This window comes from Podarcis filfolensis (genome assembly GCF_964270895.1).
Source record: "Podarcis filfolensis genome assembly, chromosome: 15".
Taxonomy (NCBI): domain Eukaryota; kingdom Metazoa; phylum Chordata; class Lepidosauria; order Squamata; family Lacertidae; genus Podarcis; species Podarcis filfolensis.
This window is the reverse complement of record NC_139618.1, coordinates 8,747,432-8,770,901: the sequence shown is the minus strand read 5'-3', so window position 1 is coordinate 8,770,901 and position 23,470 is coordinate 8,747,432. Positions and strand designations below refer to the sequence as shown.

At 47.3% G+C, this 23,470-nt stretch overlaps 1 protein-coding gene across 16 annotated transcripts in view; it reads right to left on the bottom strand.

Annotated features, from left to right (window-relative positions):
- Nucleotides 1–23,470, bottom strand: part of SGSM2 (small G protein signaling modulator 2) — an 81,086-nt gene that overhangs the window by 6,800 nt on the left and 50,816 nt on the right. For 8 of the 16 annotated variants that reach the window (XM_083587492.1, XM_083587481.1, XM_083587480.1 and 5 more), the window contains 13 exons: nucleotides 22,419–22,543; nucleotides 21,141–21,208; nucleotides 20,342–20,505; nucleotides 19,012–19,147; nucleotides 17,859–17,993; nucleotides 13,355–13,505; nucleotides 12,565–12,629; nucleotides 10,760–10,905; nucleotides 8,135–8,263; nucleotides 3,910–4,086; nucleotides 2,673–3,077; nucleotides 1,209–1,333; nucleotides 777–859 (listed from right to left, as the gene is read on the bottom strand). In XM_083587492.1, the coding sequence (XP_083443618.1) occupies nucleotides 777–859; nucleotides 1,209–1,333; nucleotides 2,673–3,077; nucleotides 3,910–4,086; nucleotides 8,135–8,263; nucleotides 10,760–10,905; nucleotides 12,565–12,629; nucleotides 13,355–13,505; nucleotides 17,859–17,993; nucleotides 19,012–19,147; nucleotides 20,342–20,505; nucleotides 21,141–21,208; nucleotides 22,419–22,543 (1,909 nt within the window). The remainder of the gene's footprint in view (nucleotides 1–776; nucleotides 860–1,208; nucleotides 1,334–2,672; nucleotides 3,078–3,909; nucleotides 4,087–8,134; nucleotides 8,264–10,759; nucleotides 10,906–12,564; nucleotides 12,630–13,354; nucleotides 13,506–17,858; nucleotides 17,994–19,011; nucleotides 19,148–20,341; nucleotides 20,506–21,140; nucleotides 21,209–22,418; nucleotides 22,544–23,470) is intronic. The other 8 variants (XM_083587486.1, XM_083587494.1, XM_083587485.1 and 5 more) reach the window with 2 other exon arrangements.

The window sequence follows — 23,470 nt, the reverse complement described above, 5'->3', positions numbered from 1 at the left end:
GAAAAGACTTTCAGTTCTCTGTCCTGCAGCTAAATATAGTATTCACTCATTAACACCCAACCATTCTGCGTTCTGTATACCAATATTTTTTCAAACTTCAATTCCAGATATTACAAGTTCATTTTCTCTCTCACGCAAAAAAGTCCATCAATCAGTTGTATTTAGAATAAAATTGTGTCAGGGCCAGGGGCCAAGTCCAGCCAACTGGTGTCTCCATAACTGGGCAACTGCAGGGCATGGGCCAAAATCAGCAGAGTAATGGAAGTTCATCTTCATGTAGAGTACAAAGGAGTAAAACACACAGGCAGAGTTCTTCAGTAAAAGTTTACTGAGGTTTTTAAAAGCATACAGAAACTTGCTGGAATCCCCAACAAGGCAAAAACCGTGTTTTTGCAGAAGCAAAAACACAATGTATATACAGAAACCAAAATAGAGAGAGAAAAAGAAGACAATGAAGAATTCAGGCAGCGCTCAGTGGCAGGTTTATATCTCTGTCTCTAAGCACTGACCTTGAGTTCGTACAGGACTCTAAGAATAACAACAGCTGTGGATGTGCTTTGTCCAGAAAGCACGAGAATATTCTAGTAACTTCTAGTAAATCCAGGAAGATTCTGCATCCACCCCTGATAAATTGAATAATCAGAAAAGGTGGCTTTGGGATAGCTTACATCATTGTAAGCTAAGGTCAACTATGGATTAGCATGAACGTGCAACTGTGGTATAAATGAATATATATTTTTATATGGGGCTGCACAGATACCATGAAGGCTTCTAACCTTTGTCGAGTATAACCATGAGTGGAGCCAGGAGGTCACACATTCCTTGGACGTAGCCAACGTCTAAATGTTCCCAAACGTAACTGCAACAGAGGGAAGAGAAATGGAGTCATACGCTTGAAACGTCTCTTAAATGAACTGCTTCCGATTAAAGGGCAAATTTGCAAAATGCAGCTTGGAACTTTGGTCGAGCCAAAACAAACTAGGATCTGGAGGAAGGTTCTCAAGAAGCTCCTCTGAACTTGGAACGTCCTCCTGAAAATTTGAATTCTTATTCTCCTAACCGGGTTTTTGAACTATATTATCGTTATTCGCTTCTGTAGCTCTCCCAAGCTCCGCCCCTTGCTCCAACAGGCTCCGCCCTCAAACTGTCAGGCTCCACCCCTGCTGAATCCCAGACTCCGCACCTGGGAGCATCCCGGTTCCACTTACCTGCACATAATGTTCCGTAGTTTCTCCAGGTTCTCAGCAGTGAAATACCAATAATTCCGATCACACCTCTGTACGTCTTTATCGATTCTGTGCAAGTTTAAGGCAACAGTGTCCAACATTTCTATCTAGAAGATACAAGTACACGTCACAGAGGTGTTGCTGAATAAAACACGACTTCTCTGTTGCAATCTGATATTTTGGAAACTTGAGTATGTTTTACACACACACACACACACCACTACTAAATTTTATTTATTATAATCATCACTGATTTATTAATTGCCTTCTGTGATGGGGGGAAGAGAGCAAAAAAAGGCTTTTAACCACCACCACCCAAAAAAACCCAAGAGGATCAAATGCATTTTTCATTGCATTTCATTCTTTCTCTACAGCCAACATGAGGACTAGTATCTTAGAATTCCTTTGGGAATTCTGTGTGGGACCTATTCAGTTCTGCAATTCAGTGTGATTGATGCAGATCTGTCAAAACATAGCATATGAAGGTCCCCCCCTGGACCAGGTCTAAGGTTCCCCAACTTTGAGCTAATGCAGGGGTTGTCAACCTGGTCCCTACCGCCTACTAGTGGGCATTTCAGGATTCTAGGTGGGCGGCTGGGGGTTCTACGGCACAAGCTGAATCCTCCTTCCATCAAGCACTGGTGGTTGGTAAGCAAATTTCACCATCAAGAACGATGCATTACTGGGCGGTAGGTACAAAAAGGTTGACTACCCCTCATCTAATGCATCCCAGTCCTTCATTTACATCAGGAACACGGCTTATTTCATTCTATGTTCAAGTGCAAGAGCAACCCTTGTGAGGAGACAGCAAATCAACTGGACCCTTTTCTCCCATAGAAACACCCATTTGCTGAGCTCTTCAGTGGAGGCCCTGCTTCAGGCACCCTCGCTTATTGAGGCCACTGGGCGCAGGGCCTTCTCTGCAACAGCACCCCAGTTATGGGCACATACTCCTCAACCTGCAGAACTTACAGAGTCATTCCTCTAAGCAACACTATATTGCTTTAGATGCCTGCTGAGAATTCTTCCGTTGAGGCCTGTCTATCCAGACTCAAGATTGAGATGCTTATATTTCTTTTCGAAAGTTTTGTTGATTTTTAACTTTGTTAAAATATGTTCAGCTTTGTTTAACTTTGCAATATGCCCTGCCAAAAAAGAGGGCATTGTTTTAAGTTCGGGGGGGGGGGAGAGGGCAGGAGGTGGCAGGGCCCAATGAAACAGACCTAAAGGGTTCAGACTTTTTGGATCACCAAAATGCAGTATTCAGGGCTGTCCAAGAGAGTAAGATGGAAGAGTGAAGCTGTGGCTCTCTCTAGCTGCTGTTGGGACTCCAAACCCCATCAGCCTGAGCCAGCAAGGCCAATGGTCAGGGATGATGGGAGTTGTAGTCCGGCAACATTTGAAGGCCCACCGGTTGCCCATCTCTACAGGGTCCCTCTTACCTACCGTATAAGACGCAGAACACACAGATATGGCCTCCTCTGCAGGTTCCTTACAGTCCATCTGGGAACAGAGCTGTTCCTCAGTTACTAAGTCCTGAGGTTCTGAGCCCTTGGCTTGAGGATCCTGGTCAGAATCTTGCCTCTGTGGATCGGAGCCAGCTTCCTCCTCAGCTCCGTCCTCAAAGCAGACACTCTGCCCGTCATCAATGCTGGACAGGATGCCCGACGTGACGGAGTAATTCCGGGAGGACGGGAGCCCGGAGTCGGGGGAGTCAAATTCTACCGACTGCTGCTGCTCCACGGCCACAATGACTGTTGGCGCATCGCTGCAGCCCCCGGTCAAAGATGGGTCTTCCTGAACCTTCAGGTCTCGCTCTACCGAGTCCATTTCATCGACGGATATAAACACCTGAAGGGCAAGATGTTTATCATGAAAGGAAGGAAGGATTAAACGAACACAGCAGGAAGGTGAAGGTCTGATGCACCACCTGATACAGTTGGAAGAACCGGACATGGAGGAAGGGGTGAATTTATTTCATGGGCACAAAACACCCCATGTATGAGATAAGGCAAGAGGTCCAAGGTCAGCCAAGCCAGTCGCTATGGCAATGGCCCAGTACCATCTATATAAGTGATTAAGGCATGTCAGCTCATTTGTCAGTCCATGAGTCCCGCCCATGAGTCAGAGTCTGTGTTACGTTTTGGAACTGCTGGAGCAACAGAAACGCTTTCTACTTGCATATATCTGTATCTGTATCTGCAAAGGCTACAAGCTTTATGTATAAATCAACGTCCAGAACTGTATTGCTGAAGCCTTATCTTCCGCAGCAGTAAACTATTTTGGACCTTAAAACTGCCATGTTGTGGTGACTAGAACTTGGATGAAAAGCGGCACAGAAATATAATAAATCAAATCAAAATCAAATCAATCTGCTGGGGGAGAGGCTGCAAGCAGGCTGTGAATGGGCCTAGATGGGGGTCCAGAGCCAATGATGGGCAGGGTACCCTGTTCCCTCTCCCTCTCTGTGCCACCTCTTTCTCCCCATTCTCATTCCCTTCTTTTGCACCTGCATGAAACTAGGGCAATGGCCAAATGAAATTAGGCCTCAGGCCAACTGGGGCTCTCAGGCCTCTAGTTGCTGACCCCTGGTCTAGATTTATGGACATTCGGTCTGACCCAGCAAGGCTCTCTGCATTATGTCACAGCAAAGAGGTATGTAGAACAAGGCACATTGCCTTACATCATTGCTGATGGTGGAATCCCTGTGGATCAACCGCTGGACGTGGCTGTCTATGCTGCTGCCGGAGGAGAATTTGGTGGCCGTTTGAGACTCCTTCTCTCGAAGCTTCACAATCACCTCGCAAGCTTTCCACTCGGCCATCACTTTCTGATACCTGAGCGCAATTTCCTCGTCAACCTTCAAAAAGGAAGGGGGGAAAGGCTGTCAGGAAGTCATCTCTGGAAAGGCCTTGGGAAACCTCTGCAGGTTTTCATTTAAATATATATATTCTTTATTATAAAAAAAATCAAAAGTACAAAATTACAAGTGCATAGAGTGAGATAAGACACACACAAAAAGAAGGAAACAAGAAATAGTATCCACATAGAAAACAAGACAGAACAAATAAAAAATATATACTGTGTGCGTTACAAAAAAAGGGGGGGGTTCTGAAAGGTTTTCACAACAGGGAAAGCTGAGGCTCTTCAGACGATGCTGGACTACAACTCCCATCAGTCCCAGCCTGCTTGGCCAGTATTGAGGGATGATGGGAGTTGTAGTCCAGCAACCTCTGGAGAGCCACAGGTTCTCCACTCCTGCCCTAGACAACAACCTTAAGCCAAGTACCCTTGTTAACACCATTGAAATTAACTCGCAAGCTTTCTCAGAGGGCTTTAAATGAAGGCTTAACTTCTCCTCAGGTGCCTTTCAAATCTTCTGAAGTCTTCACTCTAGTCCAGGATCCACTGTTTCCTCAGCTCCACTGCAATCCATCACCACTGCGGCCTCAGCTCTCCCAAAAGTGACTGGGGGAGTCTTGCACGCATCTCCTACAGCAATTCTTAGCCTTTTCTCCCAAGTCAGGGATGGGAAGCCTGTGGCCTTCCAGAGATTGCTGGACTATAACGGGGCGGCCCGTCCCATTTTGCCGCCTGAGGCAAAACAGGAACATGCTGCCTCCTGCTACCTCAGCCCTGAGTCGCACGGTGGCAGCTTTCAGCAGAATCTCATTGAACGCCACTGCCGGCACTTTTCCTCACTTCTGTGGTGGCAGTGGCAGGTCAGGCGCCGACCCACAGGATTTTGCTGCCTCATGGACCAATTGGCCACGCTGATGGGAGTTTGAGCCCGAAACGCCCCTGAATTATAAACTCGTCTTGTCCATGCGCACCCGAGGTTCTGGTGGGAGAGAAGGGGGCCCAGGGTTGGGCAACATTGCCAAATGAAAGCTTTCAGAACCCTAAGAGTCGCTCTTTGACTCGCCACTAATCTTATCTTAGCTGCAAGAAAAAGAGGAGGGGGCTAGCAGGCTGGGAAAAAGAGGCAAATTGTCCTCCTCCTCCAGACTTTATCTGCACACTTGTTTCTGGCCAAAAACCCCAAGGTCACGCTGACCTTGCAGCCTGCAGCTGTTCCCATTTCTCTCCTGGGACAGAAATGAGAAACTTCAGGACTCTGCAGATGATCATTCATTTGTCATTAGCATCTTAACCTCCGCCAGTGAGCTCTGGGTAGATTCTTCCTGTTGCACATCTATTGTTGATCATAACCATCATTTGTCACTCCCACCTAGGGAATAATTACATTTTGGTTCGACGTAGGGAGATGCTGGAGGGTTGCATACACATTGCACTTTCACTTATATGTTGTTGTAGTGAGCATTACCTGACATTTTCAGAAGGTACAATTAAAATTATTTGGTTTTCAGGAGCGGTTCACGTGCTTTTTATATTTTAAACAATTCATTATTTTAAATCGCAACCCTGGAGATAAATATAAGCATAAGCTGGGGCTGCACAGTGACCCAAACTTTTTGCTGTTTTCATGGGTGCTGCTCAGAGCAAGATCCCCTACCTTATCTCTTGTAGGGGAAGGTAACCAGCAAGACATCACCAAACCCACCCTAGTAGTCTGGTGTACCCTCAGGAAAAACAATTTCTACGTTACCTCCGGGGGGAGGGGGGAGGGTAAAGGTTTTGATGCCAAAAAATAACACAATTCTCCTGTTGTTTATGTGGTTTTCTAATCAAACATAGATTTACCAAGCTAAATGTTACCCCATCACGAAAATGAATTCCCCATACCCAAAAACCTAATTTTAAGACTCCTCACTGAAGCGGGTGGCACTGTGGGTTAAACCAGAGCCTAGGACTTGCTGATCAGAAGGTCGGCGGTTCAAATCCCCACAACGGGGCGAGCTCCTGTTGCTCAGTCCCTGCTCCTGCCAACCTAGCAGTTCAAAAGCACCTCAAGTGCAAGTAGATAAATAGGTACCACTCCGGCGGGAAGGTAAACGGCGTTTCTGTGCGCTGCTCTGGTTCACCAGAAGCGGCTTAGTCATGCTGGCCACATTACCCGGAAGCTGTACACCGGCTCCCTCGGCCAATAAAGCGAGATGAGTGCTGCAACCCCAGAGTCGGTCATGACTGGACCTAATTGTCAGGGGTCCCTTTACCTTTACCTATAGGTTTCGCTCCCTAAAACGACATACCCTAATACACAACGAGGCGGCTTTGTTAGGCCTGGTCTCTTCAGGGTACAGTCTTGTTCCTGGACTGTAACCCTTCAGACTGGAAGCAGAAGGTTTCTCAGCCCAACTTAGAGGTGCTGTGAGCTGAACCTGGGGCGTTCTCTGTGCAGGGCTCTGAGACTGAGCCAGCAAGAAGCCACAATGAACTCCACACCCGGCTAGCATTAGCGCCAAAGTGATGTGCCAAGGAAGGCAGGGGCAGGACAAATTAGGAGGAAGGAGACTTGCCAAAAACCGTACAGCCAGGTTACCTGCCTGATGTCAATAGGCAGGGAGTTCCAAAGTGTAGGTGCTGCTTCTCTGAAAGATTGGGGGATAAAAAAAATGAAAGAAGGGTGGGGCTGAAGGGCTACAGCCCTTGGGGTTGGGCTAGATGACCCTTGGGGTCCCTTCAAACTGTATGATTCTAACCCCTTTGTATCTCAGTGGTTCCCGTCCCTTGGGGGGTATTACCCAAGGGGTTGCCTAAGTGGTAAGGGGGCAGTGGGCGTAAATGACTCTCAGGCTTTGAAAAGCTGTTATTGCTGGATCGAGGTCATCCATCTTGTTGAATTAATTAATTTAAATAGGTTTCAAATGGATTTTGAATAAATGTGCAGCTAATTGTCAGTGTTTTGTACTTTATTGCATCGTTATCTTCCTTAGTGTGCAGAATGGAATTCTGAATAATGCTTTTAATAGGATTGTTGTTGTTGTTTAGTCGTTTAGTCGTGTCCAACTCTTCGTGACCCCATGGACCAGAGCATGCCAGGTACTCTTGTCTTCCACTGCCTCCCGCAGTTTGGTCAGACTCATACTGGCAGCTTCGAGAACACTGTCCAACCATCTTGTCCTCTGTCGTCCCCTTCTCTTTGTGCCCTCAATCTTTCCCAACATCAGGGTCTTTTCCAGGGAGTCTTCTCTTCTCATGAGGTGGCCAAAGTATTGGAGCCTCAGCTTCAGGATCTGTCCTTCCAGTGAGCACTCAGGGCTGGTTTCATTAAGAATGGAGAGGTTTGATCTTCTTGCAGTCCATGGGACTCTCAAGCGTCTCCTCCAGCACCATAATTCAAAAGCATCAATTCTTTGGCGATCAGCCTTCTTTATGGTCCAGCTCTCACTTCCATACATCACTACTGGGAAAACCATGGCTTTAACTATACGGACCTTTGTTGGCAATGTGATGTCTCTGCTTTTTAAGATGCTGTCTAGGTTTGTCATTGCTTTTCTCCCAAGAAGCAGGCGTCTTTTAATTTCCTGACCGTGTCACCATCTGAAGTGATCATGGAACCCAAGAAAGTAAAATCTCTCACTGCCTCCATTTCTTCGCCTTCTATTTGCCAGGAGGTGATGGGACCAGTGGCCATGATCTTAGTTTTTAATAGGATAGGGATGTGTTTATAGAACCAAGGGAATGGGGAACCAATATAGTTTGAGAACCACACTGCCTTATCTGGTGAACCTGCACCAGAGGATGCATCTAGGACCAAGCCTCCCTAGAGAAACCGAGATTGGCCTTTGTCTGTTGGTGCACACAGCACGGGATTGCTGGCAAAAGTTCTTCTGCAACCCTTTGTAATTCAAAATGCCCAGGGTGGAACTGAGAGTGCAATGGAGACACGCTGCCGTTGAACCTCCCTGTTTTAACAGCATCTTCAAGCAACACTCCTTCCCCCACACCCACAAAAAAAGACCAGGTCGGTTACCAAGCATCTAAATATAACCTGAAGTACTTACCCGACCCATCTCCTTCTTGGTCATGCCAAACTTGTAGTGTCCCAGCAAGAATGGCCACACCTCCTTCCGAATGTCATGCTGCACCCCACCATAGTAAACTCGCCGGAGGAGCTCCAACTCCTTGTAATTCTGAGCCAAAGAAAGGAGGGAGACAGATTTGTTTATTATTATCATCATCATCATCATCATCATCATCATCATGAAGACTATTACAATGAGTTAAAGTAGAAAAAGAATACATAAAACATTTTAAAACAGCATGACAGTAAAATATAATTAAAATTGCTATATAACATATACGCAAATAGATGAACTTACCGTTTCCCTCAAATATACATTGATTCCTGGGTCACAATGGTTTCAATAAATACTGTACGTTCCAAATATCATTACATTTTCCCACACATAATCTTTTGTCTGCAAGTGATCTGTTAATGGGCTGCAAAAGTTGTCACATCTTCCATCCATTGACTGAAAGAGGCCATATTTTCCTCTTTCCAATGTATCAGTATCAATCTTTTTGCAGATGTAAGGGCACAGAGAATCCATTTAACTTGCCCGATTGCCAAGCCCCATATATTAGGTATATAATTTAAGCTAACGCTATGTTCTGGAAATTTTTAACTCTTTCCTCATTATCATAACAAAATAAAAAAAAATCCTTCCAATAGCACCTTAGACACCTTTGTTTCGACTACGGCAGACGAACACAGCTACCTACCTGTAACTCATTATCATACTTATACAACCAAATATTTTCTTCCAGAAATTTGCCAGCATCTAACACTGTATAAACAAGTGTTTCAAAGAAGCATGGCTGCAGAAAAAAACAATGCAATGACCCCAAACTGAATGTTGAAATCCCGCACAGAGCAGGAACGAACTCCCTGCGTCATCAGCAGATGTGTGTGCTGAATTCGACTATAGAATCGTAGAACTGTGGAGCTGGGACACTCAGAGTCATCTAGTCCAACCCCCTGCATTGCAGGGATCACAACCACCTCTCCACCTGCCGCACACCTGGCTTGATCTGTGAGGCAGGTAGGCATGGTTTAGAGATGGGAAGGCCTAAGAAAAAATCTGGGAAATTTGAGGGGGGGGTCCTAATTTGAGCAGTGGGCCCAGAAACCCCCCCCCCCCAGAAGGGTGTGTGTGGCTAGTATTAATAATATTAATTTATTACAGTCGTACCTTGGGTTACAGACGCTTCAGGTTACAGAGTCCACTAACCCAGAAATAGTACCTCGGGTTAAGAACTTTGCTTCAGGATGAGAACAGAAAATGTGCGGTGGCGGCAGCAGGAGGCCCCATTAGCTAAAGTGGTACCTCAGGTTAAGAACAGTTTTAGGTTAAGAACAGATCTCCAGAACGAATTAAGTTCTTAACCCGAGGTACCACTGTATTTATACCTCGCCCATCTGGCTGGGTTTGCCCAGCCACTCTGGGCAGCTCCAAACAGAATGGTGAGGCCTAGTGTGTCAAGTTTCATCCTTACTCTAAAGCAGTGTTTCCCAAACTTGGGTCTCCAGCTGAACTACAATTCCCATCATTCCTGACCAGCTAGCTAAGGATGATGGGAGTTGTAGTCCAACAAGAGCTGGACTCCCAACTTTGGGAAACACTGCTCTAGAGGATTTCTGGAGGACCTGCGGGGTCAATGACTAAAAGGCTCTTCGGTGGAGGCTCTCTTCCACTCCTGGCTGTCTGGGCTATCATTTTCCTGCCTTCCTTGGGAGCATCAAGAGGCATCTGATAGAAAACAACATACAAGAGAAGATGAGCCTTAATCTGATCCAGCAACATAATAAAAAAGGGGGGGGCGAACCCATCAACACTTAACCTGATTGCATCTCATAATGGTTTCTTAATGGCCTGTTATCATCAAGTGCATCTTCAATGGGCTCAGGGCTATTTAAGCAAATTGATTTCAGAGAATCTGCCGGAGGACTAGGAGCCTTACGGGTTCGAGCACCAACTCCATACATCACGGCGGCGTTCATGGAAGGCCTGTTAGCATTTCGACTCAGGACGCCATGGGCCAGAATCTTCCTGCTAAGACCAGGGGAGCCCTGCCAGGTCAGACGGCAACAAAATCCGCCCACTGCAGTTTCCTCTGGTGGCCAGCCAGAGCCTGAGAGCAGGGCACAGAAGCAACAGACCTTTCATGCCATCGACATCTTCTCCCCCGGCAACTGATGCTCAGAGGTACACTGCCATGGCTCATGGAAGTTCGATTTCTGCTGTCAAGGTGGGACTCATCATCAGAGCCTTCCTCCCACTCTGTGGATTTATCTACTTCCCTTTTAAGGCTGTCTAAGCCAGTTTGAAGTTTTCTGGGTTGTTGTTGTTTACAATTGAGTGTGTATGAATTTTACGAAATAGATCAATAAGCCGGTGGTTGTTGGCCGCTTCCAAACTGTCTGCAAGGCAAAGTGGCCCTTAGAGTTAAAGTCTCCCCACACCTGATTTTATAGATAGATGGACAGAATGGAAAGAGGGAAAAGCTATTTGTGCGCATGTGCACTACATATGGTGTGTTTCTGTGTGCGCATGCTTGAGATTCTGATTATATCAAGCAGCAGAGCATTTCTATAAAATCGATCAGTAGAGAGGGCAGCCTCCTACCTTCTTGTCCTTCTGATATTTGCTCCAGACCTCTTTCGTCAGGCCCCCCGCGGCACTCGTGGGTTTGTCCGGAGGGATGATGGTGTGGCTTACCAGGGCAGACAGGTGCGTCCGGACGGTGGACAGGTGGCGGCAGTAGGCGAGCCCTGAGTTCGAGGGGGAGGAGAAAGAAAAGGATGGTTAGTGGAGAACTGAACGACCTGCCACTTTATGAGTGCTTCACACGCTTTCTAGAAAGTTCTTTAAAAGGGCAGGATCTGGTGTATGGGGCTGGTGGTGAGGGTTTTAACCCTTTTCCCCAGTGCAGGTTAAGGACTGTAGGGCGCCATATGGGGGTTAACCCTTCCGACATGCAGGTATGGACCGCAGCGCATGGAGAGGGGGAGAATTGTAACCCTTTCCCCATTCAGGTAAGGACCACAGTGTGCTGTAAGGGGAGGGTTGCAACTCTTTCCCCATGCACGTTAAAGGACACAGGAGGGCACAGAAAAGGGGGAGGGTTTTGATCCTTTCCCCAGATGCCGGTTAAGGACCACAGTGAACCAGGGTGAGGGTTGTAACTCCTTCCCCACCCAGGATATGAACCACAGTACATGGGGCAGGAGAAGGGCTTTTAATTCCTCCCCCTTTAATAATAATTTTATTAGTTTTCAGTTACAGTCCAATAATAGCCTCATTTTAACAATACCAATTTATAATACAATTATTAATATCAATCGTTCAAATACCGAATTATATAATTTAGATAAAGTGCCCCCCCCCCGCAAATGCTGGATTAGATGGTTTGATTATTTTCTTTATTTCTGCGTTCCAAAATCTTATTAATTTCAATTACATTCCGATCATCATCATAATCCCTCATACAACACCTGCAATATTAATAAACTTCTATTCGTGTGGACACATTAAATGATTTCTACAACTACAAGTGAGGAACTCAAAACTAAATCCTTGTTCTTCCAGTGTATGGCAATTATTCTGTCTGTGCTGTTTCTTTCTGGCCCTGTAAGATGTTATGCCTTTCTTTCCCCTGGCTGTTGCTGTTATCCGTCATGCCTTGGGCAGAGCTGATATCCCATTGTTGTTGATTTAAGAGAGGAAGGGCTTTTAAGACCCTTCTCTATGCATTGCAGTACCACTGAATAAAAAGGCAAAGGTAAAAGTAAAGGACCCCTGGATGGTTAAGTCCAGTCAAAGGCAACTATGGGGTGCGGTGCTCATCTTGCTTTCAGGCAGAGGGAGCCGGCGTTTGTCCACAGACAGCTTTCTGGGCCATGTGGCCAGCATGACTAAACCACTTCTGGCGCAACGGGACACCGTGACGGAAACCAGAGTGCACAGAAACGCCGTTTACCTTCCCACCGCAGTGGTACCTATTTATCTACTTGCACTGGTGTGCTTTCAAACTGCTAGGTTGGTAGAAGCTGAGACAGAGCAATGGGAGCTCACCCCATCTTGTGGATTCAAACTGTCAGCCTTCTGAATGACAAGACCACGAGGCTCGGTGGTTTAGACCACAGCGCTATCTGCTCCCCTAAATATCACCCTTGAATATCACCCCACGTCCCAGCATGTTATTCGCTCCAGGAGAGAACTTTCCATTGGTACCTGTTCCCCTCACAGAGCTACAATTCCCAGAGCGGTTTAACCATTAATCCCTGGGGTCCTCTAGGAATCGTAGCTCTGAGAGAGAAAGAGGAGTCTCTTTCAAACATCGGAAGACTTATTTCCAAGCAAAACACGATACATCTCAATTGGGACAGCGGACTTACAACCCCCCCCCCCCCCCGCAAACATTTACTTACATCCATAGAAGGCTCTGGAAATAATCTGTTTCTTCATGCTTTGGCATAACATTTTTAGAGGGGTCCTGTTGAAAGAAATATCCAAAGGCTTTAAACTGACAAATGCACATGTTAAAATTTATTTTTAGAATAAACTTCTCAACAGCCTGGCATAAGCTTTCGTAGATTAGTCTGCTTCATCAGATGCATGGTGCAGCTCCTGAGTTTATCATTGGAGGTGTGTGTGTTGTAAACAGTGAGGTTGAAAAGAAAGCACAGAGACAGTGCTGATTACACTAATTTTGTTTTTCTGTGTTCTCAACAGTTTTGTGAATTAACCCTCGTCAATCACGCGATTGCCGCCAAACCGTGCACGCTAGCAATGAGGGATGGAGGAGAGATTACTGTATTATTTGCTCTATAAGACTCACTTTTTCCCTCCTAAAAAGTAAGGGGAAATGTGTGTGCGTCTTATGGAGCAAATGCAGGCTGCGCAGCTATCCCAGAAGCCAGAACAGCAAGAGGGATCACTGCTTTCACTGTGCAGCGATCCCTCTTGCTGTTCTGGCTTCTGGGATTCAGAATTCCCCCCCCTTGTTTTCCTCCTCCAAAAACTAGGTGTGTCTTATGGTCTGGTGCGTCTTATAGAGCGAAAAATACGGTATATTCAGTACGCACTTAAAGCGCAGATCTGTAAAATCTGCACTTCCCACAGCCGTATGCAAACTGAAATGCACTTATTCTTTGATATTTGCACTAACACAGAGAGCCCCCCCAAAAGCAAGGTCAACAGATGGGCAGTTCATTTCACCTGTCGTGGATGCAGGTGCAGCAGCTGGGGACGTCGTAAGGGGAGCTGCCGGTGGAGCACGAGAGGCAGGAGGACCCCTGGCTGCACGGGTCCAGTTGCCACGACAACAAGCTGGCCCCAAACCCCTGCATCTCTGACGTGTCGCCGATATCTAGGCAAAAGAGAAATGGAGGGGAGGTGGGGGAGAGGGAGAAATATTTAGCGCTATATGAAGCCTCTGAGCGTCCTTTGGGCTGAGATTTGGAGGGGAGGGAAGAGGAGAAATATGCTGCAAAGATTTGCAGTGTGCTTCCCCTCCGATACACCCTCGACCAACACCAACAAGTTGCAACACTTTGATTTCTCCCTGCTTCTGTTTTGCTCCATTTGGGGCAAATATAGCTAGAAAAAGAAAAAGAAAACATTGCGACCCTGATTCCGTAAGCCACAGAGAGTCAGCATGGTGCCTTCCAGGTGTGTTGGACCACAACTCCCATCATCCGCAGTCAGATGGCTCGTAGTCGGGGATGATGGGAGTTGTAGTCTGTGGCATCTGGAGGGCACCAGGCTGGGGAACCTCCACCCCTTTATTTCCCCTCCCTCTTTTTAAACCGGATGATGCCTTTCATAAACAACTGGCTGTCAGCTCATCCATGATGTCCATTAAGGCAAATGGCTTGGGCCCAAACCAGGCAGCCGTACCGAAAACATGCAAGCAAGATGCGGGTTGGCGAGGTTATCTCCCCACGGCTGCGCTTTCAGATTTTGGCAGGAAAGGGTTAGAAAATAAGAACGGAGGAGGAACTCCAAAACATGCAACTTGGCTAGCTGACACAGCGTGCATTCACGTTTCCAAAAAGTGGCCTGTTTCAGGGTGGGGTTAGAGCAGTTAATGGATTCAGCTATTATTGCAACAGAAAGTGTTAACAGAAAGGTATATGGGTTGGATCGGAGAATGCGGTTGGTATTATCCAAAAAAAAGAAGAGAGAGAGAGATGTTATGTTCATGCTATAGAAGCCAAACTCCATTAAAGCAAAAGCGAGCAGGGAGGATAAAAAATGCTCTTCACCTTAATTCTTCAGGAAGGAGCTGAACAAGCCAGTATTTATGGCAACTTCTCCCACCCCAAATCCATTTGGCCAACCAATCTTAAAGGGGTGGGGAGTGTGGTTTGGGTTTTTCCTCCCCTTCTCCCCCCACCCCTCCACAAGACAAGAAAAAGACAGCTTTGGAAGGTCTTTATTGATTAAAAGAAACCATATCCTTTTAAGGTGAACCCCACAGAACCTAAGTATTCAGATGAAAGGTACCAGAACTGGTGAAGAATTAGAGTGAACAGCATCTTCAGAAACGAGAGCTCATTTTTGTTTTTTTGCTTTTTGTTTTTGTTTTAAATCGGGTTTACGCAAATCTTCCTGATCAATGGCCAGATTTTCAGCCGCATGCAAGAAATGTCAAAAGGGGGTGGCAAGGAACTCAAAAGCAAAATGGAGAGCGAGGTGGGTGCAAGAGTGCTGTCATTATGCTGTCCAGAGGAATGGTCAAAGCGCCAGGGGTAGGCTGGGCAAGGAGAGACTCTGGACTTCAAGGTCTTATGGCATCTGCTTAAGTAATGTGCATTGCTTGGCAGAACAACCTATCGGTTTTCTCATCCTTGGTCCCAGTATTGCCTCCTGTAGCAGGGAAGAGGAGGGAGACAAAACTAGCATGAGTTGGCTCTGCCTGTCATTGGCTCTGGCGCCACCTACTGTTGGGCTCCTTGCCTTCTGTCCCATCATTTCCAATGTGCACTGGGCTCCTCTATAAACATTCCCCGTACACTGAAAACTAGGAAGTCAGGGAGACTTAGTCTTCTTCCTGACATGCTAATTTTATATGTGAATGGATTTTCTTCCCTTTATCCCTAAGAAATCATGTTCCTGACACTATAGATTTATTTATTTATGAGAGAGAGAGAGAGAGAGAGAGAGAGAGAGAGAGAGAGAGAGAGAGACTGACTTTGGGGGACTTTCTTTTTAAAAAATATTTATTTTGCTTGTTTGCAATCAGATTTATATCCCGCATTTTCCTCTCTCCAAAGAGAGATGTGCAAAGTGGCCATAGAAAGCCTGCAGGACAAAACAAAGAATAACCCAAGTCAATTTAAAAAGGGGTACAAGTATGGCAGCCCTGGCTGCCAATATTGCTACTTTTCGGGCGTTTTGGAGTGCCCCACCCTCAGCCCTATGGAGGGTGTGCGTTCTGGATGCCACATGGCTCTTGCACACATGCATGTAGGTGTGTGGAGCTACTGACATGTAGGTGCACACGGGGGTTGGACTAGATGACCCTCAGGGTCTCTTCCAACTCTACAATTCTATGATTCCATGCCCTTCCCTGCTTGCTCATCCAGACAGCAAATGTTGCTGACCGAGTGCGCTGGAGTGACAAAGTACCAGGCCATAGGAGGACAAAGCAACCTCAGTCCTGGGAGTGGGGCAGGGGGGAGAGAAATGTGGCCCTCCAAGCTTCTCCGTTCGGCCCTGAGAACTCAAGCCAGGCCACACCCTTCACTGGCCCTACTTCACATCACCCCTGTGTGTTTTCTGCCTGGCTGGGATGGGTCTTCGAACTCTTGACTATGCCTGTTACTTGCCTGCATGCAGGAGGGTATATCTGTAGAAACTAGCCCACTGTACAACAGGTAGCATGACTGCCTGTCGCTCCACCCCCTTTTACCTCTGGCCATGCCCACCATGAGCATTTGGCCCCCAGAAGGCTTCCCAGAGGTGAATGAGGCGCTCAGGTTACAAATGGTCCTCCATCCGTGTTGGAATAGGATGGGAGGACAGAGGCTCGGGCTTTGATCTGGCGCCCCAATTGCCTTCTTCACCGTTTTGCATCCGCCCAGATACCAGTTGTCGGAGCCCGACTGTGGACAGATTCAGACATGCGGTAATGGTTGTTATGGTTCTGGACAGTCAAGAGTTAACACTCCAAAAGCGTTCTTATTAACTGGGTGCACTGCCCACATGATCCGGGCATTTCCCTTTGATCTGTGCTCTGTGGGGGCTGAGCTCTCTCTGGAGAGAAGTCTATCTCAGAACGTGGGCAAGGTAGTTTCGTTTTTGTTAGAGACAGAAAGCTGCGAACAGGCAGCTAGATTCTGTAGGTTTTCTTTTCTGTTTGTTATGCTTCTAAATAAAGAATGTTAGAATAGAAGCACTGGTGGCGAGCTGAGTTATTGAAGACACTATGTCGACACAGGCAAGCCATTTTACGCTGCGTGTGAACTCTGCTATTATCCGGCAACTGAGAAGAGTGGCAGCGCGTGAGTGGAAGCTTGTGGGCGCCATTGAAGGTTGTTGGAGTGGCAATAAATTCAGATTTATTGCAGGGCTGTTGCAGCAGACTCAGTGGGTCAAAGGATTTACGACCCACAAACTTTAACAATGGTTTTCCTGGAGTGGAAACTGGAGACCTGTGTGCCACCTTTGGCAGGGGTGGGAAGCTTGTGACCCTCCAGATCTTGCTGTGCTACAACTCCCATCGTTTGCTTCGGTGGTTGGGAGTCCATCTGGAGGGTTGCAGCTTCACTGCCTACAGTATAAGCCTGGGTTTTGAGTAATGCTGGTATGAGAAAAGGCATTTGACCCGCAAAAAAGACTCGACTCTGAGTATTTATATCAGGCCTGACCAATCTAGAAGCTTCACATAGGCTGCCAATCAGGAGGCCCGATGTTACACCCGCAGTTCCCTTGTCCGCCTGAAGAGGCCTTTGCAGACAGCACCTTAGAGGCATGGGCAGGAATTTGGAGGGGCAGATGTGGGGACAGCAAAGTAAACCCTACAAACATAACAAACATAACATAACATAACAACATAACATAATGAAAAAGGAAGGAACAGGAAAGTTGCTCTCTAAAGAAATTAGAAACAAACACAGACATTTTGCCTGTCATCTCAGGTTCGACAAATGCGAGAAACCTTGTTTTAAAAAATGAAAACTGGGATTGTAGGGAATATGGGTTGCCCAGCAGGATGGGGGCAACTACCCCCTTCTTCACTGCCGCCCCACTGTGGACAGCCATGTCTTCAAGCTTTTCTGGTTCAAGGTTCCCGAGTACTGAGTGCAGACTACCATCTAAGCCAGCCTTTCTCAACCTGTAAGTCCCCAGATGTTGTTGAACTACAACTCCCATCACCCCTAGCTAGCAAGGCCAGAGCTCAGGGATGATGGGGGTTGTAGTCCAACAACATCTGGGGACCCACAGGTTGAGAACCACTGATCTAAGCAGAGAAGAGAAAGGAGTTAGTGACTGTAACGGAAACAGGGGACAAAAGAGCCACTGGTCTCTTAGGTTTCCCTTTTCCAAGACAGCCACCTTGCAATTCCTCTGACCCGGAAGGAGGCGCATCAAGGCTGCAGCAATGCCAGCACCGTTGCACGTTGTGTGCGGGTGTGAGAAAGTATGTTTTGCTCTGGAGCTGCCAGGGGGTGGGGATGAAGAGGGAGTGGGGTTGCGGGGGGAGAAGGATAAAAACCTTTCATCCTTTTAGGATCTGTGAGGTTCCGATTGCAGATCATGGATAGCATTGCGTGCAGCTTGTCTTCGTCGTCCTCGTCATCGTCGACGGAGGCAGAGCGGCTGGCAGCTAAGTGGTGGTAGTTAATAGTTACTGCTCAAAGAAAATAGTGAAAGAGGAATAAGAAAAACAAAACGGGCATTGGGATCCACCAGTCAAGCTTTGAAAGGACATGTCTGAAGCAAAGGGAACCGGGTCCTCCCCTCCACAAGGGGGCAAACACAAGATTCTGACATCATGGATTGGTAGGAAGGCCACCTTCCAACCAAAGGCCCATTCATCCATCACTAAGAGCTGAGCATGAACGGCGCAACAACTGGGGTTGGTGCTTCCAAAAGTTGTCGAAAGATGGCTTGCCTACTCAGCCAGTCAAGGAAGACTGCACACAATTGTATACATCCCCCCCACCCTCAATGTCACAAACAACCTTCCAGAATCACAGATTTGTAGAGCTGGAAGGGACCATGACGTCCTTTAGACCAACCCCCTGCAATGCAGGAATCTCAGCTAACACATCCATGGCATGATGAATCATTGGACTACAACTCCCATCACCCCTAGTCACTAACCATGCTGGCTGGGACTGTTGGTTTTGGGAGTCCATCTGCATCTGGAGGGTTGCAGGTTCGCATTCCCTGTGGTCGATCCTTCCATTTTATTTTATTTTTATTTTTAAAAAGAGAGACGCATGCTGCCAATGACTGCATTGAATGCTGCAACTCACAATTTTCTGTACGTGAGAATTTCTCATGGAAAATCAAATGCAATGCCAATTTGCTGGTAAGTCTCTCTATCTCTTTTTTTAGACTAATTGGTTTTTTATTGTATCATATGTTGAAAACTCTTAATAAAACTGATATAAGAATAGAAGGCCACAGGTTCCCCACCCCTGACACTGATGGTAGTTCATTAATTATTATTTTTTAACGGCGCTGTATTTTATGGTGTGATCTATTTTTACGTTGCCTCGAGGGCAATTTAAGTCAAAAAGGCACGGTGCAAATGTTCTAAATAAGATTAAAAACTTCAAGGAAATCCCCAATGTCGCCGCTACCAAAGAAATTACCGTCATCTACGTAAAATGAAAAATCAAAACAAAGGAGGTTCTTACTGTTGTCATGCCTATGGCCTGGGTAAATGATCCTGAAGACGTAATCTGCAGCCGTCTCCATAGCCACTGGCATTTCTTCCAGATCCACAGACCTGTTGTGGGTGTTCCGTTTCCGGAGTTTGGGGAAAACTTTGCCCTACAATGTAAAACAGGGCAATCCAACAGGATGTGACTCAGAGAGAGGCTGTAGTAGAGAGTTCTAAATCCCTCTCTCATGACACTAGATCTCAGGGGTTACCCGACAAAGCAGTAAATCCAGGGCAGGCCAAAGGAGGACTTCCTTGCAAGATGTGGAAGTCAATAGCCGGAAGAGGTGGCAAATGGAGCAGGGCAGTCTCTTTATCAATGGCTAAGATGAAACCTCCATGTTCAGAGGCAGTCTATCAGTGAGTACCAGTTGCCAAGGAGCAACAACTATCGGAGAGGGCAATATAACCTTCAAGGCCTGACTGGGGGCTTCTGAAGAGCATTCGGCTGGCCACTATGAGAATAGGCTTCTAGCTTAGATGGCACTTTGGTGCAATCTAGCAGGGCTCTTTTTGGCCTCTCATGGAGAAGGAGGAATGATCTATCTTGCTCTGGCTATTTTTGATGTGCAACAAGGGCGTGCCATCAGTTATATAGCCATAATGGCACCCCCACACACACGAACACACAAAGGTCTGGGAAGGCTTGGATATCCTGGGGTTTGCCGATTGCATCCTCAAACAGTCCAAAGTGACTAACTGTGGGTGGTGGACTGGACTGGATATCCTGGAAAAGGGCACAGCTGGGTGGCTGGCTCCCAAGCAGCAGCGCTCCACCCTACAGTGGAGCAGTTCCCAGCAGCTGCTTGCCAAAATACAACCTCCCCCTTCATGAAATATAACCGAGTACTAGTTGGTTGGGCGAGGTACATAGCCGTCGAGAGCTGGTAAGCATATGGTTGGTCGAGACTGGAAGAGAGACCCTGATTGGACACAGCAGAGTGGGGAACTGGGCAGGTCGATGGGGCCGCCCACCTATCAATTGCTGCTTGAAATTAAACAGTGCAGGTATAAGCAAGCTTTGAAGGCCCAACAGGGAGTTGATTGCTGGGGCTGCAAAGCACCTCACACAGCTTATGGGGACTCTCTGCATGGATCCCTACAGGTGTCGCTGATAGATGAGGAGCCTGTGACTCTACAGATGCTGCTGGACTACAACTCCCATCATCCCTCTCCATCGGCCTTGCTGGCTGCTGTGGCTGATGGGAACTGGAGTCCAGTGACATCACAAGGGCCGGAGGTTACCCATTACTGTCCTGTCAGGTCCATATGGAAGGCGTTATTTGCCAGGCTAGAGGTCTCACCTTTCCCTGCTGGGACCACAGTGGAGGCTCCAACTGTCCACGGGGCAGAAGGCCATTTTCAAGGCAAGAAAGGAAGGCAAGGAGGTGTCCGCCAGGCGGGAAGTGAAGCGGGGGCCGCTGGATGCCATCTTGACTCACCAGAACCAACGTCCCCCCTCGCTCTGCTGCAGGAATGAATATGCCTCAATGTTAGCTCTGTTTACGTAAGTCAAGAGGAATCTAAGTAGAGTGGTTAATGTGTGTGGGGGGGAAACCTGGCCATTGTGCACATTCCTACCAGGCCTCAGGAAGAATGTGCACATAATCTTTCCATGAATCACATTTCCTGGTCAATATTCATAATCCCCAAAAGGCTTGGGAGAACGTGCATATTGCGACTGAATTTTGTACATTCTCTTGTCATTGTGCATAATCCCCAACAAGTCTTGGAGAATGTGCATAAGCGTTTGACCTCCCCGGGGTGCAAGCCTGGGCAGTGTGTATGGAGGTCCTGGGCTGCCCAGACAACAAGACCCCACCTCTCGCCCTCAATGATGTGCATATTGTGCCTGAATTTTGTACATCTCTGGGCAATATGCATTTTCTTCAGTCAATAGGAAGGTGTGTTGTGGGCCGTGTAAGATTAGGCAGCGGACCAGCAGCAGCCTGAGGAGTGCAGATTGCACACTGCTGAACAAGAAATTGGAAAAGGTGGCATGTGTCTTGGAGAATCTGCATACTGACCGGAGAAAGTGCATATGGTCCAGAAACCCTCTGGAAGGTCCCAGATTCCCCATGACAAAGGGTGTATGATACTTACGTTGCTGATGGCAGTGGATGCACACGATTTGGCTAAATGGCACAATCAAGGCATAGTCCCAGTAGATGCTGAACGCATGTAATAAGATAAACAAACAGAAATACAAGAGGTGATCATTTCTTCAAGGCCCTGTCAACCCAACATAAATTTGTTTAATTACTAAAAAAATAAATAAAAAATTGTCCAGTAGCACCTTAGAGAACAAGTAAGTTTGTTCTGGGTATAAGCTTTCGTGTGCATGCACACTTCTTCAGATACTTGTTTAATTACTGTTTGATTGATTGGCTAATAATCCAAGCTTTTGTCAAGGCAACGCACAACACACAAAATTAGTATCAGCACAAAGCACCCGCTTTGGGGCTAGAGGGGTTTTGCACATGCCCCTCTCTGCCCTCTGCCCAGGTGAGAAAGAGGCAGTATCAGGGTTCAAAGACACATCCTAGCCTGGGGAGCAACAAAGCAGAGCCAGGGAGGGGTGTGGCCTGCAAAGAGATCTGAAGGCCTGTGTCAAAGTGCGACCCAGCAGTAAATCACACCATTCAAAGCTGAAGTTATCTCTTTATTAGCAAAAGCACGATCTTCCCAGACTTGGCAGGAGATCAAGCAGCTCATTCCTAGTAGTCTTACTCCATGAAAATCAGAGACTAAAGGCCTCCACCTCCCCAAACCTGTTTATGTCTCCTCCTCTCCAGGACCTTCCCCAAGCAATCAGAGACTGTGCCTGCATGTAGCCTGCCACTGCTCCACCCATTTCAGCCCTCTTCTGGTTCTGGGAGACCAATGGGAAGGGGAGCTTGTTGCAACAGGAAGGAGAGACACCAGGGTCTCTTCACCAGCCAGACTCCCCTCTGCCTCTTGTCTTCTCCTGCTTCAGCTTCTGCCTCTGATTCTGGATTTCCCTCTGCCACCGATTCTCCCCGCTCACTAAGCCCTGTCACCCCTCATCTTCCGAAACCACCTCCTCTTCCCAGTCTTCTCCCTCTTCTCCCTCATTGTCAGCCCACCACCACTCCCTGGGCTCTGAGTCTTCTTCCCTTGGGGGTTCCCCAGCTGGTTCCTTTCAGCGTTCCTAGGTGTCCAGCCAGTCTGTGACAGCCAGGCAGAGAGCCCCGGGAGGACCACATCTGCACTCCCCTCCCAGGCCTGAGGTTCCCCACTGGTGCATTACAGCGAATGGGGTGCTTGCCCCAAACAAGCCCAGTCTGCCCTCAGCCAGCCCCCCCCTGCCAGACTTCTTTCTTATACCCAGCAGTCGCAAGGGCCACTACTGCATCTTACCTTTTCTCAAGCTCCGAGTCCCCCAGCGTCCCGTTCATGAGCTGGTTCGGCGTCCATTTCAGAGTCAGGGAATCGGCCGACTGGTGGAGAGAGAGGTAGCCCGGGATGGCCTCCATGTCATCTTTCTGTTTGGGAAGCCAGCCAAATAATAAGGAGAGGAAACGGTTTAGGACAAATGTAGAAGAAAGAGAGCAACGTTGTGCACTGCAAAAACAAGAAGAGCCCTGGTCAGCCCAGACACTGAGGTCCAGCTCCAAGGGCCTTCTGGCAGTTCCCTCCCTGCAAGAAGTGAGGTTACAAGGAACCAGGCAGAGGGCCTTCTTGGTAGTGGCACCCACCCTGTGGAACGCCCTCCCATCAGATGTCAAGGAAAGAAACAACTATCTGACTTTTAGAAGACTTCTGAAGGCAGCCCTGCTTAGGGAAGTTTTTAACGTTTGATGTTCTATTGTGCTTTCATATTCTGTTGGGAGCCGACCAGAGTGGCTGGGGAAACCCAGTCAGATGAGCAGGGAATAGATAATAAATTATTATAATATTATTATTATTAGGGACACTGCTTCTGCACATCCCATCCCCAAAGGGCCTCAAAGCTTTCAACAGCACGGGTTTGAACTGGAAAGAAACTGGGAGCAGGTGAGGCCCTGGGCTGCAAATCAGAAAGCAAGCAGAGAAAAGTCTTTTGCTCCCTCTCTCATAGCACTAGAACATTTTCCTCCAAGAATTGATTTAATCTTCTATTAACGCCATCCAAGCCATTAGTCATCGCTGCCTCCTCTGGGAGAGAGTCCCGCAATTTAACTATGCCCTGACTGTGCGAAGAAGGACTTTATTTCATCAGTCCTGAATCTCCCGACATCCAGCTTCCATAGATGTCCCACCAATTCTATTGTTAGGAGAGAGGGAGGTATAACATTTCTCTGTTGTTTGTCCTCAACTTCGAATGCACAGCCAGCTTCTAGGCAGCTGTGAAGGATTAGTAAGGCTGCGAGATGTCCTGTTGAGCACAGCAAAGAGACAGAGAGCGAGGGAGAGGAAAGGGGACCAAAAAT